Source organism: Equus asinus, chromosome 2 (assembly GCF_041296235.1).
Source record: "Equus asinus isolate D_3611 breed Donkey chromosome 2, EquAss-T2T_v2, whole genome shotgun sequence".
Taxonomy (NCBI): Eukaryota; Metazoa; Chordata; class Mammalia; order Perissodactyla; family Equidae; genus Equus; species Equus asinus.
Genome location: NC_091791.1, coordinates 143,417,673 through 143,433,652, shown reverse-complemented (window position 1 = coordinate 143,433,652; position 15,980 = coordinate 143,417,673). Strand labels below are relative to the sequence as shown.

The 15,980-nt window shown below is 35.3% G+C and overlaps 1 protein-coding gene across 1 annotated transcript in view; it reads left to right on the top strand.

Annotated features, from left to right (window-relative positions):
- UNC13C (unc-13 homolog C) overlaps positions 1-15,980 on the top strand; it is a 565,722-nt gene that overhangs the window by 461,903 nt on the left and 87,839 nt on the right. The window contains 1 exon segment of the mRNA XM_070501335.1: positions 10,786-10,874. Within this exon segment, the coding sequence (XP_070357436.1) occupies positions 10,786-10,874 (89 nt within the window).

The following is a 15,980-nucleotide window of genomic DNA, read 5'->3' as shown; positions in this document are numbered from 1 at the left end:
AGTCCAAGATGGAAACATTGCCTAACACGATGACAATCTTGGGATGATGCTGTTAATAATGGTTCCCAAAGCAGTCACACGAGCAGTCACTGTTCACAACTGCACAATATCCTATGGGCTATGGAGGCACATTCTTTTCCAATATTCTATTTAGAAAAAAAAAACTGAAAGAGAAAAGCAAGCCACAAATTTTCTTCTCCTATAAAGTGACTTTCTAACACATTTATCTGCATACAAATTAAGAGCATATTTTGGCACAGCAACCCTGTGATTACTCTAGAGAATATTAAAAAAAAATAAGTCACACGAAAACCATAAAGCAAAAATAACCTTTAGGAATCAGGCAGAGAGTCTGTTTTTTAAAAAGCATCCCAGGTGATTTCTCATGTGCACAAAGTTTGGGAATCACTATGCTAAAACAGATAAAATAGCCAACTCATGGTATAGAACGACTTGAGCTACAAGTTAAATTATTTACACCACAATGCTCATACTGTATTACCTGTATTACATTATTGTGTCTTTATAACACAACTACAGCAAAATGATCACCAGGGTGCCAGGTAATAATTTTCATTCCTTGGTGAATAATTGTTTTATTGTCCTATGAAAGTTCAAATAGTTAAAAAGTAAAACATATACTGTCATGTGTCACTTAACAATAAGATACCTTCTGAGAAATGCATCATTAGGCGATTTCATCATCATGCAAACATCATGGCATGTACTTATACAAACCCAAATGGTAAAATCTACTATATATCCAGGCTATATGGTACTCGTTTTATGGGACCACTGTTGTACATGCGATCCATCATTGTCTGAAATGTCGTTATGTGGCACGTGACTGTATTTTTGTTTATAATATTTTAATAGCTTAACTATTTCATGAGTATGACTCAGTACATATCAATTGTAAATAAATACCTAGGTTGTATTCATTTTTTTCATAAAAATATGTTGCTGTAGCCTACAGAAAGGCCTTAGTTGTATTTCCTTGTTCTTCAATCTAATTTGTACAAGTACATGAAAAAGAAAATTAGATAACCCAAAATTTAATTTCTTTTCAGGAATCATAAGATATTGGTTATGAAACTCTACAGAGCTTGTATTGTAGTAATTGATTTAGAAGAATTATGACTGCTATGTAAGCAGAAGATGCATTACTCCTTCACAATATTTTATTGGTACAATCCTCTTGAATGGCAGAAAACGTAATTATCCATAGGCCTGCTAACCTATTAACAGCACTTCAAATTCTAGAAATTAGCCATTATTAACACATTTAGAGGAATGGGGTGAGGGTGTTTGCTTAGCTAAATTCTCTCATTCTGCTGACCACAAAGCAGACCAATTAGGTACAATGGTAAGTTATTTTTATTGATATGTCTCGAAAAGGATTGAATCTCCTGACTCATCTCATGGTGGTAAACTTCCCTGAATAGGACCAAGGAATCTGGAACATAACCCTACCTATCCAAAAAGGTGTATATTTTAATGAGCAACTTAATTATTCTTTTGTTTCAGAGATACATATCTATGTCACTTTTCACTTTTTATTGATTAATTGGATGTGTCAATTAGAAACTGCATCTAACTGCCCAAAAGGGTATGCATGTAGCTGATTGAAATTCACTGTAAAATCTATTAGCAATATGGTCTTAGTCTTCAGCCAAGCAACCCCTGACCAGAGGGTAGAGAAATTAACTTCTGTCATATTTTACTTAGTACTATCCTTTCAACATTATACTGGCTAGGCAACAGGGAGCTGAAGACCACCACTTTAAAGGAAATAACACTCCATGCCAGAAGTTCTTGAACTTTAACATGCATCAAAACTACCTGGAGAGCTTATTAAAACACACATTGCTAAATTCCATTTCCAGAATATTTGATTCAGTAGGTCTAGGGTGGAGCCCGATGATTTACTTTTCTAACAAATTCCCAGGTGATGGTGATGTTACTGGTCAGGAGACATATTTTGAGAATTACCACTCTTTGCTTTTAGAAAAGCAGCTAGGTAATAGGTAATACACATTTGTCTTATCTGTGTACCACTCCAAACTGACCTACTTAACGTGTCTGGAATTTTGAGAATATGTGGGAATCAATGTGTTGGATGAACCTTGAGACAGCATGCAATAGCACCAGCAAATATTTGGATTAAAGAATATAATAATGTCAAAATATAGGTGGCAAATTTGTAGTCATATACAAATATCCAACATTTTTTTAAACATTCTAGACTTTATGCCTACATTTTATATACATCTTATTAAAAGAGGTGTTATAGTTGTACAGAGGTTAAGTTTTATGTTCAGGTTTCTGATCTGTCTCACCTTTTCTCCTTAATGTAAATAAAGATGTAATTCACTAGTTAATACATTAATGAGACAATCTGCTGTTTTCTCTTTTATAGCAATTACAAAATAAATTATAAAATAAAGTTAATAAAGTATATATTAGTTGCCACTAAATAATAAAATAGGCCATTTTAACTAGTCAAATTATGTATTCCTTTTAGTTCTAAAATTGCTTCCTAGGCAATTTGCACAGTTCTTCCTATTTAATTGAAGTGTCTATTGTTGCCTTCTTATATTTACTGTATCTTTGGGGAAACAGGAGTTGAGATAGAAAATAAAAAGATTTAAAAATAAATGCCTTAGGCCTCAAGGAGCTAACATCAGTAAGACCTTGTAAAACAACAATTAGAGCAGAGATCCCATTAGCACCCATTGAAAGAGGTATTTAGAAGCCAAATGTTCCCTGTCCTGCCTGGACCACTTGAAGCATCTCTTCCCCTCTGGGATGACTATAAAAAACAGAGGTTAGAGCAAAGTGAACTACAGACAGAATGTATTCCTTCATTAGTTCATTCAGCAAATATTTATTTGCTGGGCACCTATTATGAGCTGTAAATTTTACTAGGCACCAGAGATACAATAATTACTAAGATACAGACCACACCTTCAAAGAATTTCAAGTTCGTTAGGGGAGTCAGAATAACTAAAGGGGTAAGGTTTGTGGGGGGAACTCCCCCAACACTTTCTAAACTTGAAAACATCCTTCAAATGAAAGTTGTAATTGTTATATCTTGTTCTGCAACTCTTCAAAGAATAAACTCAAACATCTAGCCTCTTACTATGTAAATAAAACTCAAAGGTGAGATGTCATTTGGCTGAAGTCAGTAAAAGAAAGCAGCTGTTTTTAGTTTTATGGTAACAGATAACCAGGAGGACTGAGTGTTTGAAGTGCTGGCCTTTTATTGTGGCAGCATGCAGATATTGTCTGGTTTCTTTCTCCTTCCAACCATCTCTCCAATTAGAGTTAACAAATTGGACTTAATAGAAAATTAGGAGAATAATGAGGGCCAGAAGGGCAAATTGCATTGAGGTGATTTAAGAAATATGATTAAGGATCTAGCACTACCACCACATAAAGTTCAGCTAACTGCTAAGCTTGTGAAATTAAGAAAAGGTGCCACCTTGGCGGTTGAGAGGTTCCTGGGCAGGTGATCCATATCAAAGTGAAATTCAGACCTAGGCAGGTGCTGCTTGTTAACCTCATTCCCCAGAGCAGTCCCAGGAGATCCAGAGATCATGGGGTCACTGTTGTGCCACTAAGTCTCTTTTTAAACTAACCTCTCTCGGATCCTTGAGAGAATACAAGCCACAGCCCACTGGGAGAGAAATAGAGTTTTACTTGAACTGCCATCTTCTATAATAGACCTACTTTATTGTCTTGTTGTAATCCCCTTTGATTGTTTATGCTTGGCTTAGCAAACCATAAATCAATGCAGACGCTAGTAAAACATTTCTCTAACACAGCCAGTCCTCTCTCTTCTACTTCATAGAGTAGCCCTCAGCAGCTCATCCAAGTGACTCACTGAGGGAATTCTGTCCCCATCACTTGATATCCTACCGGTGCTCAATTCAGTTGATTGACAGACTATACTCACACTGCTAAACTGAGATGGATGCAGTAATGTGAACAGCTGAATGGGAAAGACAGCGTGAGGCAGGGCAAAAAAGGCAATTTTTACAGAACAAATTCTGAACATAAATTTTGTCTCTTTTCTTCTAGTCCTGACTTATTCCTACTCTGTCCAGTTTCATAGTTAGTCAGCCAATAGATGGAGTTAATAAGCCCAAAGTTTCTTCCCTGCCAAGTTATCAGACTTGAGTTTTTTTAATGACCATTTTAAGAAGAGAATCCCTTAAAAGAATATAGCTTCTTAGAATGCTGCTTTTCAATCCTCATGTGGCTCCCAAATGCATCTTGTGGCCTGACACATTATCTAGGCCTTGGTTTTCCCCACCTATAAAAAGAAGGAATTCAACTACATGATTTCTGAAGTTATCCTCGTTCTAGCAGTCCACAGAGTAGAAGGATAATGTAAATGTAGTAGGTGAGAAGGAAAAAAAATCTTTAAGAGAAAAGAAGGGCATGTCACTCGCATAAGGCTTGAAGGTATAATATTTTTTAAACATTCAGAGAAATAGAAAAACACAATTTACCATATATTCACTAACTCAAAACTACACTGAATGAATTATAAAAGATAAGGCAATTTCTTTTCCTTCAGTTGTCTAGGCTGAAGAACCTAACAACATGTCTCAAAGGCATTTACTTGATTTGAAGCACAATGACAGTAGGATTTACTGCGTACTCTTTGTAATTAGGATGAGAGACAGCTACTGATGTTCTTCAACTTTTTGAAACTGAGAAGTTAGAAGCAGGAATTTATATAACTGATACCTCTAACAGTTCATGCAAATCTGATTGACATAAGGAAAATGCCATAGTTTCTCTCTGAAAATGATCTTGTAAGTTTTTGGAGAGGGTCTCTCCTAAGGGGAATTAAAAAGGAAACAAAAACAGGGTAGCATTGGTAGATCTGGGGAACTTTTGTTTGCAATAGAGAGAACCATGTATTCTTTTATTCCTGACAACATACTACAGTATCCATGCTGAATGCTGTAGGCCTACAAAGTGATTTACGGCATTTCAAGGAGAGTAACTCCCTGCTGGATTCACTAGGGAATTTTCACTGATTTCTCAATTATATATTGTAAATTAAGCTAGTCATTTTAGGATGAACAGATTCTAGTCAAGTAGAAGGGTTGAAGAGAAATAATCTTTTCAAAATAAAAGAAATAGCAAGAGCCCAGATGAGATTGTGAGAAATTTCTTGAAGCGTGTCCCTGGTTGACAGCCAGCTAGAGGGGTCAGCAGATGCCATGATCAGATTTGGGCTGTATTAAAACAACTATAGGAACAGTTAGGAGGAGGGAAAGAAGAACACAATTTGGAGATGATTGCAGTGTAATCTGGATGAGAAAAATTCTGCGTCAGAAAATGAAGAAGACAGGATAGATGGAGGAAATACTTCAGAGATATTGTCAATATATTTGGTATCCAAGTGAATATGGAAGGAAGAAAACAGAGAGGAGCCAAAGATCACTTTCACAATTCTGCCCTGAACAATTGTATGCTATCAATCAAATCAGAGACAATAAGAGCAATAAGTTAAGGATGAGCAAGTAATAAGTTCATTTTTTGATATGTTCAGCTTGAGGTCATCAAAGTGGAAAAAGCTAGTAGGCACAAGGGAATATACACAAGATGCTCAGGCTGTAGATAACAGATCCGGGGTCATTAGCGTATAGGTGGAAGTTGAAGCCATAAGCATGAATGTGATTGCTCAAGAATAGAATATAGCGTGTAAAGAAAAGAGGACTGGGAAGGGAAAATTGAAGGACATTAATATCTGAGGATTATATAGAAGAAGAGAAGTCAACAAAAGAGATAGACAAATCATAGGCAGAAAAATAGGTTAGCTAGGAGAAGGTGGTCTCTGGAGAAGCAAGAAAATAAAGAGCTTGAGAAATAGAATAAACAATAGTCTGAATGCAGGCTGAGTAGGATAAATAAAGTCATAGGATTGGCAATTAAGAGACTACCAGTGACCTGTATGTGAACATTTCAGTGGAGTATCCAGAGCAGAAGCTACAAAACAGGATTAATGAATGTTTAAGAGACAAGGATGTGGAGGCAGCAAGTTTTACATTTATGTTGTGGGCAGTTTGAAGGTCAAGAGAAGAAAAGATATTAGCTAGATGCTAACGATAAAGTAGTTGGAAATAAGTTGGATTTTTTATTATCTGTTCTATTTTTATTTTAACATTAATGTTATTTGAGCATATTTATAGGAGGGGTAATAAAAATAATGATGGAAGGACTGAAGATAGAAAGGGATATCTGATGGAACAAATTCCAAAAGAAGGAACCAAAAGCTTAAGTGAACAACATTTCACTTGGAAATGAGGCTTTCTTTTTCATAGAAATAGTAGTGAAGTTTTCACTTATTAAAAGATTTTCTGCAAAAATCTTGATGACAGTGTGAAACTCATCAGACTAATGATCAAATTTTGGATGCTGTGAAGATGAAGCCAGGGGATGCTTATCCTCCCTAACTTCTTTAGATGATGAAATTATATAACCCTAACATTGATGAGCTGAACACAAGGAAAGGCAGCCCAGTAGCCCGTAGAAAAGAGGAAGGAAATGAGATAGTGATGAACACTGTGGAAAAGGAATAAAATTTACACTAAAGATCCATAACTTCTTCCATATGAAGTCCTTATTTTTCAAGTTTGTCTTCAGAGTTTAACTGACACTTTCCAACCCACTAGTTATATCTCTAGCAAGAGCTTGATGGTTGGTTTAACAATTGCTGTTTTAAGAGGCTGAAATAATACGTGCTCCTCTCAGGTCCCTTAGGGAAAGAATTTTTGCTTGGAAAAAAACATACAGAGTGCATGTATGGTAACCATATTTTTGGAACCAAAGAAGTATCAGGACATAAACTGACATGGTCTGGCAATGAGACAAAAAATTGAAATCTGTACTAACTTGGTAACTCCAGAATATGTGGTTGCTAAGGAATGAAAGATTTCATATGCAAAAGTCTCCTATTAATAGTCAATGCAAAGTATCAGTCCAAGGAGAAGGATCCCTCTGGATACCAGGATTCCTTTTGAGGGCCTGTCTTCATGCTTCTCTCTGTCCTCACCTCCTTCTTTAACTATTTGGTAAATGCCCATGCACGCAGGGACAGACACCCAGGATAGAAAGTTAAGTAAGACAGAGAGTTTGCTGGAAGAGAGAGATTTATAAGAGAACAATTTGAAGAAAGCATTGTACAGACAGTAATGGTAAAAAGCACAGTTAGTGCAGAAGCTTAAGCTACTAACTGCCTGAGGCAAGCAACATTTGGGACATTTGCAAAAGGAGGTGATGAGTTAATTGTCTTTTAAAAGGAAAAGAAGTGAACCTTAAAAAAAAAAAAAGGGAACTTAAAAGATACCTTGCCTTCTAGCTATGTATTCCAGACAAGTCACTTATATTACCACAGCTCAATGGTGTAAAATGCCTCAATGGTGTAAAAACTCAGATACTAACTGTATATGACCATGGTTCATTCTGTCATTAGAACCACACTTTACCAATCTAGATTTTGGAATTCCCAAACTTTTTATAGGATGTAAACAAAATCTATTTTGAAAACTTTACTATAAATTCAGAATTTAACTCAGTATTCTTAAATTTTCATTGTGTATATTCCTTCTTATGTGGAACCATTTATTGTTCATTTATTCCTTTGCCAGCCAATTAAGTTGTTCAGGTACACATGCTAATTCAGTTTCTAATTTATAATAAATTTATTAACTGTGACTTTTGGATGCTTGAAGTTTGTTCTTTCTTTTTTTACTTTTAATAATAACTCTCATGATACAAAGAATGCTAGTTAATTTTGATATTTGATGTTGTATTACTTATAGAACTATGCTAAGTTTTAAACCTCTGTGAAAAAAATTTAGGTAACCTTTTACCTTTCTAAAGTAGCCAATAGTTTGTAAAATGTGCTATTGGTAATTTAAGCAATAAACTCTCAAACCCTAAATTATTACTTCTTAGAAACTTTAGGAAGTTTGTAGGAATAAGGAAAATTTCCTCAATTTAAGCACATAAAGAAAGAACTCAAGAATTAGTAAATTTGATGTCTAAAGAGGTTGTTTTATAATTAGATAAGTGTTATATTTGTGCCCATTATTATTGCAAAATACTTGCAATTCGTAGATTGGCCTTAAAATTACTGTTTCTATTTTAACGCTTTAATGATTTGGATCAGATAAACATCAAATACTTAACTGAAACTAAAACTTTTCTGTGTCTTTGTTTTTTTTTTGGCATGGTTACGTGACAGAAGTATTCTATCTGTACCTACTTAGAAACACATGCTTCTATCAGGAAATGGAAACTATAATCCAATATTTAAATTACTGTAGTTTGACAGTTTCCGATTTTCAAGTAATAACCAATTATAAGAAATTTCCATTCACAAAATACCTAAAGTGGTCTAAAATAACTATAATTTAATTTCCCATAAAATTTAAAAGAATTTATGGGGAAGGAGCATAATTTCATACAACTGACGCATCTAACCTTCTTGTGTGACTTTAAAGTCATTATCTTAACAGGTGAATAAACAACCTCAATGTGTATATCAAACTAATACAGGAACAAAATACACATTTGAAATAAGAAGCAACCCCATTTCCCGAAGAAAACCCTATTCTCAGAGCAATTTCCTTGCAAGTGGCTGATGTGTGGGTGGAGAAGTACCACCTATCCCCCCCCCCCCCCGCACAGTTTGCCAAGGAGTGGGAGCCTGAAGAAAACCATGTAGGAGGGCTTTCTGATTCCCTAATTCCTCAATAATTTTATCCAAATAAAATCAGATTAAAATTAGTATCAGAGCAATCGCGAGAAAATATGATAAACATTCAGTCTGCATGGTTCCCTAGGATTTGGGTAGGCAATCCACATGTGCTTTCTGGGTCAACATTTGCGGGGATATGGTTTATTAGGCTAATTGTGTTTAAATCCATATCAGTGTCAGGTCTTTCTTAAACAAATACTGTCTAATTGTCTTTCCCAGATCACTGCCAAATAACTGATTATAGTTGAATGGAACCCTCAGAAAATATAAGACCCAAGGATTTTCTAGTTTTCCAACACATAGAGAAGTCTATATTGTTTTAGTGGCCTGTCTGTCTGTGGGTAAGAGCTGTGAGCCTATCTGATGATAGAGGCATAATAAAAAAGAGTCCAGAAGAATCACTTTGGCTCTGATAGAGGGGCAGAAACTAATCAATCCCGAAATCACCTGAATTTAAGTTAAAATTGACATCAAGGATTGGTTTGATGTAATCAAAGTGTCAGATGCCAAATGCAATTTTTGGCTTCCATTCCAATGTTTTTAGTCATGTCAGTACAACCTAGAGCTTCCCAGCTGCTACAGTCTGTAAACAATACCCCTTCCTAACAGTTTCTTAGTGTTAGAAATGCTCTTGGAAGATTACAGGACTGGCCTTAACTACTGGGGACATTTTTTGGTTTTGCGCATCTCCCGGGAGTTTTAACTGATATTGGGTCCTATATTTATTTGGGTCCTATATTTATTTGGTGTCCTCCTCAGGTTCTCCTGTTGATACTAAGTCCTCCTTTAATTTGTTCTACTCCTGAAAGTTGGCTTTATCCCATCCTCTTCTTTCAATAGTAGACCAGCTTGTACAAAACCTATAGGTACAAATGGTAGGAAACTAAATCTCTAAAGACTCAAAGGAAGATTGACTTAAATTTCAGAGAATATTCTAGATTTCCCTTTACATGAACTTCTATCAGCTTGATAGAATACATCTATCATAAGTCATCCTTTTTTGACAACTAGTTTGCAAAAACGTAATTAACAGACAGGAGAAAATTTTCTAAAATGCTGGTTAAGATTCTAATGACCTTTCACTTAAATTACAAAAATATTCTCCCAAGTAAATAGATTGATGTGTTCATTTATTTGTGTTTATTTATAGTGTAAGTTATTTTGTAATATTCATTAACATTATTTTAAGAACTGAAATCAGATAAAAAGAATAATTGGTCTTTAAAGTTTACAATGTAATACAACAAGCATTAAATAACTTTATCTTGATTTAATTATTTTTATTTTGTCCCCAAATTTGCTCAACAGCTTAGCTTCAAGCTAAAAGTACTCAAATACTTGAAGAAAAGTAAAATAAAAATAAAATGTGAAACTTTGAAGCTTGAACTCTCAGTTTACAAATTGGCATCTGGGAAGAGAAGCCAGGCCTGTTGCCATCAGAGAAACATTGCAGCTCTTGGATCATTTGTTTTCCTATTACTTTTAATTCCATAGTTGGAAAAATATGAAAACGCCTTCACATGAGGCACAACACACTACTCTTGCTAAATTAATTTTTTAACCAATTTTTTAAATTTGTAATGGGCCTATCTATTTAAAGAGATATTAAAAATTAAAATCTATTTTTAAACAACACATATATTCAACTGATGTATAGCATGTTAGGTTTCCTAAGTTATAAATTTCTCATGTTCTGGAGGTTATTTTGTCATGCCTTGCATCCCATTGCTATAACCAACAAAGGCTTCGCTATCTAGCTCTTCTTTGTATGCATGCTATGCATTTCAATCAGTTTTTTTATATATAAAATCTCTTCCAGTTCCTTTAGAATTTCCTAAATTTTGCATTTGATTTCAAAGATAAAAAAAAGCAAAGGAAAAAAAGTACAGATGTGTTATATTGTTTGATGTTTATCTTAAAACAAGAAAAATGCTTATTAAGAGAAACAGGGGCATGCTTTCTCAGAACCCCAAAGTAATATTTTTATGGTCTCTCTACAGCTAGATCCCGAAGCTAGTACTATTCTAAAAGAACTTCAAGTTAAACTTAATGGGGTTTTGGATGAGCTCAGCGTCACTTATGGTGAAAGGTAAGTGGCCTAAGTAGTTATTATTCAAATGTATCAGGTTTCAATTAATAACAATCATGCCTTCAATGCTGTTTCTTTCATCTGACTGGCTAAATCCATTTAACTTCAAGACTCAATCTATACCATCTTCTCAGAAAGTCTGCCATGACCCCACAATCTAATGGTGTATCCTTCAGTCAGGTAGCATTTATAACACTATGCTCTAAGTTCTGGTTTGCTTGCCTGTTTCCCTCACATACTTCTTAAGCGCAGAAACCATATCTCATTCCTATTTGCAATTCTAGTATTTAGAGCTTAGCAATTGGCTGTTGAAATAATGGAGAGAGGGAGGAAGGCAAGGAGAAAACCTTCACGTACATAAGAAGTCTGAGTTGCGTTCATGCTGTACATATCAATGTGGTTACACTTCCAAATAACTGAACTCCAACCCCATAACTGAATTAATTCAGGATTCTAGGTTTTAGGGCTTAGGAATCTTAATGCAATTACCCCATGGGAAACTACTGGCATATCTATATTTTTTCTATTTTTTAAAAATTAACTTTGCTCGTCTATAGTGTGATTCTAAAGAGACAGAGGTCATCCTAGATAGACTTCATTTTGGTCCCAGAGGAAAAAGCCATAGTCTCTATTTTAACATGAAATGTTAAAATAGATAGATAAACATAAAATGTTTAAAAAATGCATCTTTGAGGAAGCTCATTAATTTCATTCAGAATTTGATTTAAATATTAGTTCAATGAATGTTGACATTATTTTAAACTGTGTGTTTAGTTCTCAAATAAGACTATAAACATTACTCTTAAGGCAAGGGCTAGCTACCTCTTTGAACCCTACTCATAACTTTTTATTGTGTTTTGGAAAGACACATTCTTAATAAACATTTGTTGATTATTTATGCCACTTTTAAATCAGAAAGACTAAAAAGAAAAAAGACAGTGAAAGCATTATGCTTTTTCTTCAATATAGGAACGAGGCAAAGTAAAGAAAAATCCAATACTTGGCTCTCTCTTAAGTATCAGGCTTATGATCATTGTCTTTATGGAGCCCACCCTCATCACTCAGGGCCTGAGCCAGGTGCAGTCTCGCTGTGTTGAGCTTAGGGTAGTTGCTCTGCCTTCTGCTTTGTGTTGTTAGCTGACCTGGATCCTGCTTACTAGGCATAAATGTTAATAAGCACTTTGAATTTCCATTTAACCTGGAGTTAGAGAGGCAGACCTTGTCCCAGAGATTTGGGGTCTCACTGGTCTGACTTGGGATGACACTTAGCCATGGGGTCTTTGGTCAGTGATTTTAGGCTTCTATCTCTATTCTAGTTGTAATTCAATATGTGGTTAGCAGAAAGACTGTTGCCTTCAGCTAGGAAGGCAAAAATATAGATTATTTAGCAAAGTTAGGGGGAGAAAACAGGGGTCAGGAATAGCTAGGGGTCTTTAGGTCAGATGACTAAACAATAGAAACTGGAATATAGATAGTCATCTGAACAGAATAGAAACTAGAATATAGATAGGAAAAGTATATACAAATTACTTTATGTAATATATCCAAATGACCCTCATAAACACATACTTTTTACTTTTTGTTTTGAGAGAGGGAAATATTCAGGTTACTAAGGCTGAAATACGAATTATAATTTGAAAAAGTCTGAGCAAACTTCAGTGATGAAATAAGGATTTGTGCCCTTAGGATGGCACTTAAGGTAGTTTATTCATTTGAAGCTGGCTATTTTAACCTAAGTATTGAAACTCCTGGGTACCCAGTATCTACTTCCTCATTATTTTTTAAATATAGGAAAGAATTTAATACTTTGTTTGAAGAGGGCTAAGATTATTGGACTAAACAGCTCACATGTCATGCTTTCCTTAAAAAAGAATAATTAGTGTATCTTTGTTGCTGTGGGTTTATTTCCCACACTACCAGCCAGGTCTACATCACACATGCGGTGGGGGTGGGAAGTCCATAATGATCAGTGTGACCATGCTGTGAAGTCAAACTGGATAATTTTAGTCTGAATCCATCCTTCTTAAGAGTCTAAATTAGAAGTCTGGAGCTTTAAAATTAAGTTCATAATTAATTGCCCCAAATCCATTTTGTCTCGTGTTATTAAAACCCACAATTAAATAATTTTACCATATGGAGCTGGTAGGGCGAATTTTCAGTAAAGCCAGCGCAGAGCCAAACCACACATCTGAAGCCCGGGTTCCTGACGTGCTCGTAGGGCACCCACCTGGGAACTGAGACTGAGTGATATAAGTTCAGTGATATCTTAAAGATATTCTTAAAGTTTTCAAAACTTATGCTACTTAGGTTTCTGCTTGCACACATATTTTGCAGTTTGATTTTTTTGATTTACTACATCACCTTTTATGATAACTTTGGTACCAGGAGCTGGCTGGATTAAGTAAACAAGGAATTCAGGAGCACTTCATAGGAATTCTTCTGTAAGTGTTTGGCTTCTTGGATGCTCGCAAAGTCTGTCGTTATTAACTGGTACTGCTTTTATTCAAGCTGATTAATAAAGACTTTTTCAACCAAATAATGAATAGAAAAAAAGGCTTTTTAGGTGAATTTGCCAAAAGTTGATAGAGACAAAAAAATTTTAGGTTAAATGCAGGTGTTCATTCACCATGGATTAAAGCTAAGGTAGAATGGCATTATCTCTTATACAGTGATAACCCTTCCTTCCTTCATATGCCTGATCCCACATGCACAGCTGGCTTCTGGTGGAAGTTTACCATATGGGTCTGTTGTAGGAACTTGTTTGCCCATTTTTGGAACATGAGTATCATGCCTTCTGTTCAGTCTATCCTCCACCCCATTACACTGATTTAAGAATCAGTGCAAAAGAAAGTAGCTATTTCAAAGATGATTATTACTACAGTTGCAGGATCATTGATGACCCATTGGTAAATCAATTTGTTCAGAATTTCCAACATGATATACCTTCCTTTTCTATTGACTCAAATATCTACCACCACTATCCCCACTAAATATACACACCACCATCAACTCCACCCTCTTCTCCACTATCCTCTCTGCCACCCTCCCCCACACCTCTACCTGACAAAAATCCAAGGCAGATCCAGCCAGATGAAAGTCAGATAGTCAGGCATTTGGATTCCTTTGGATCTGAGCCTGAAACAGGATTTTCCATTGGATTAGATAAATATGCAGAGAACCAAAAATGAGCCACATCCATGGGGATAAACTAAGATCCAGGGATCAAGGAACCAAATACAAATGCCAAGTCCAGACTGGCAAGAATGGTGTTGTCAAGAGTAAAGAAGGTCATGGAGAAGTCTGGAGCCAAAAGATGGAAACAGGCTAAACATGATGGTAGGAGTAAAATCAGACCTTGACTATATGTTCAAGATTATGGACCAATGTATTTATAAACCTGTTATAAAAGGGCTGGGAGCAAGAAAATTATCCAAGTTGTGATAATTTAAATACTAGCAAAGATTTCTCATATTAGGTAGCAAAACCAATAACTAGAAAAATGAAGTATTTGACAACAGGCCAAGTAAAATATTTCCATAATATAAATTCTAAAATAAAGGATCTCATATGTGCCATGAGAACAAGAAGTTTTATCTGTCTTGGTCACTGATGTATCCTCAGCATCTAGTAACTGAGACTGGCATAGTAAGTATTTATTAAATATTTGTAGAATGCATGCATGCATTAATAAATAAATAATTATATTCTTTCTATTTAATTAATAATGAAAGCATTATACAGTGAAAATTCCTAAACTTCTATATAAAATTTGAGGAATTGATGTATTTGGACACTTCTCAAATAACATGAACTGTGTAATCATTGTGTGGAGAAAGAAGAATGAGACTGACTTGATTGCAATTCTAAAATGAATTCCCTCCTTCTCATTGCCATTCCAGTTATGTGATCATTTCCTAAGCTTTCATTTGTCCCTATTCTCCTAAAGGGCTTTCTTCTTGCCTGCATGTATATGTATTATATTTACTCCTATTTTTGGAAATGTGAAAGTAATAGACAATATAGAGGAATGATAGATAAGCTGAGAATCTCCATTATTTAAATCTCTTACTATTGGCCACTGCTTAGGTAAGAAACACCAAAACTGGTGTAGGGAATATAAAGAATGAAAACAATATACTGAAGATGGCTTTTCACAGACATTTAAATCCTTAGAGTGGTGAGGCAATAGTGGTGGGTGGAAGGAGGATGGTCCATTGAGACATTCAACCAATATTTCTTGAGCAACACATGATATAAGCATGTAACACTGAACAAAAAAAGACAGTTCTTGCCCTCATGGAGCTTACAGTCTAGTTGGGGCAACAGGCAGTAAACAAATAAAAATTATGAAATGTGTCAAATAATGGAAAGTGCAATTTAAAAAAAAAAAAGGAACGGCAAGGGAATGGAGAATGATAGGAATGTCATTTCAGATTGAGCATTCAAGGAAGACTTCTCTGAGGAAGTGACAGTTGGTACATGCCTGAAATAAGTGAGAGACCAAGACACTCATGAGAAATTCCATGGGGGAGGGAATACAATAGTGGCCATGAAAAAAGAGCATCCTGAGAGAATTCTAAGAACACTGGGAAGGCTGTTGTGACTGGACTGCAAGAAGCAGAGGAGAGAATGGCAAGAAATGAGATCAAGGAGATTTCCAGTGCCAGATTATATCAGGATTTAATTAAGTTCATGGAATGCATTCTAGGTTTTGTTCTAAGTGGATCTGGAAGCCACTGAAGATTTTTAGCAAGGGAGGAGCATGATCTGGTTTATTTTAACAAGATTTTATCTGTAGAGGATTGAACAGAGAGACAATATAGGAAATTATCACACAAATTCAGGTAAAAGATCATGGTGGGCTGGTCTATAGTAGTGTTGTGGAAGTAATAATAGATCCTCAGACTTAAGATACTTTTAAAGATTTGCTGATGGATTAGATATCAGGTATGAGAAAAACTCATTAGACTTCTAAGTAGAAAGATTACATAGGAAGTTTAATGCAACAGTCTGGAGTTCAGGTTAGAATGCAGGTCCACAGATATATATTTGGGAATCATCAGTATGTAGATAGTATGGAAGCTATGAGACTAAGTATAATTACTA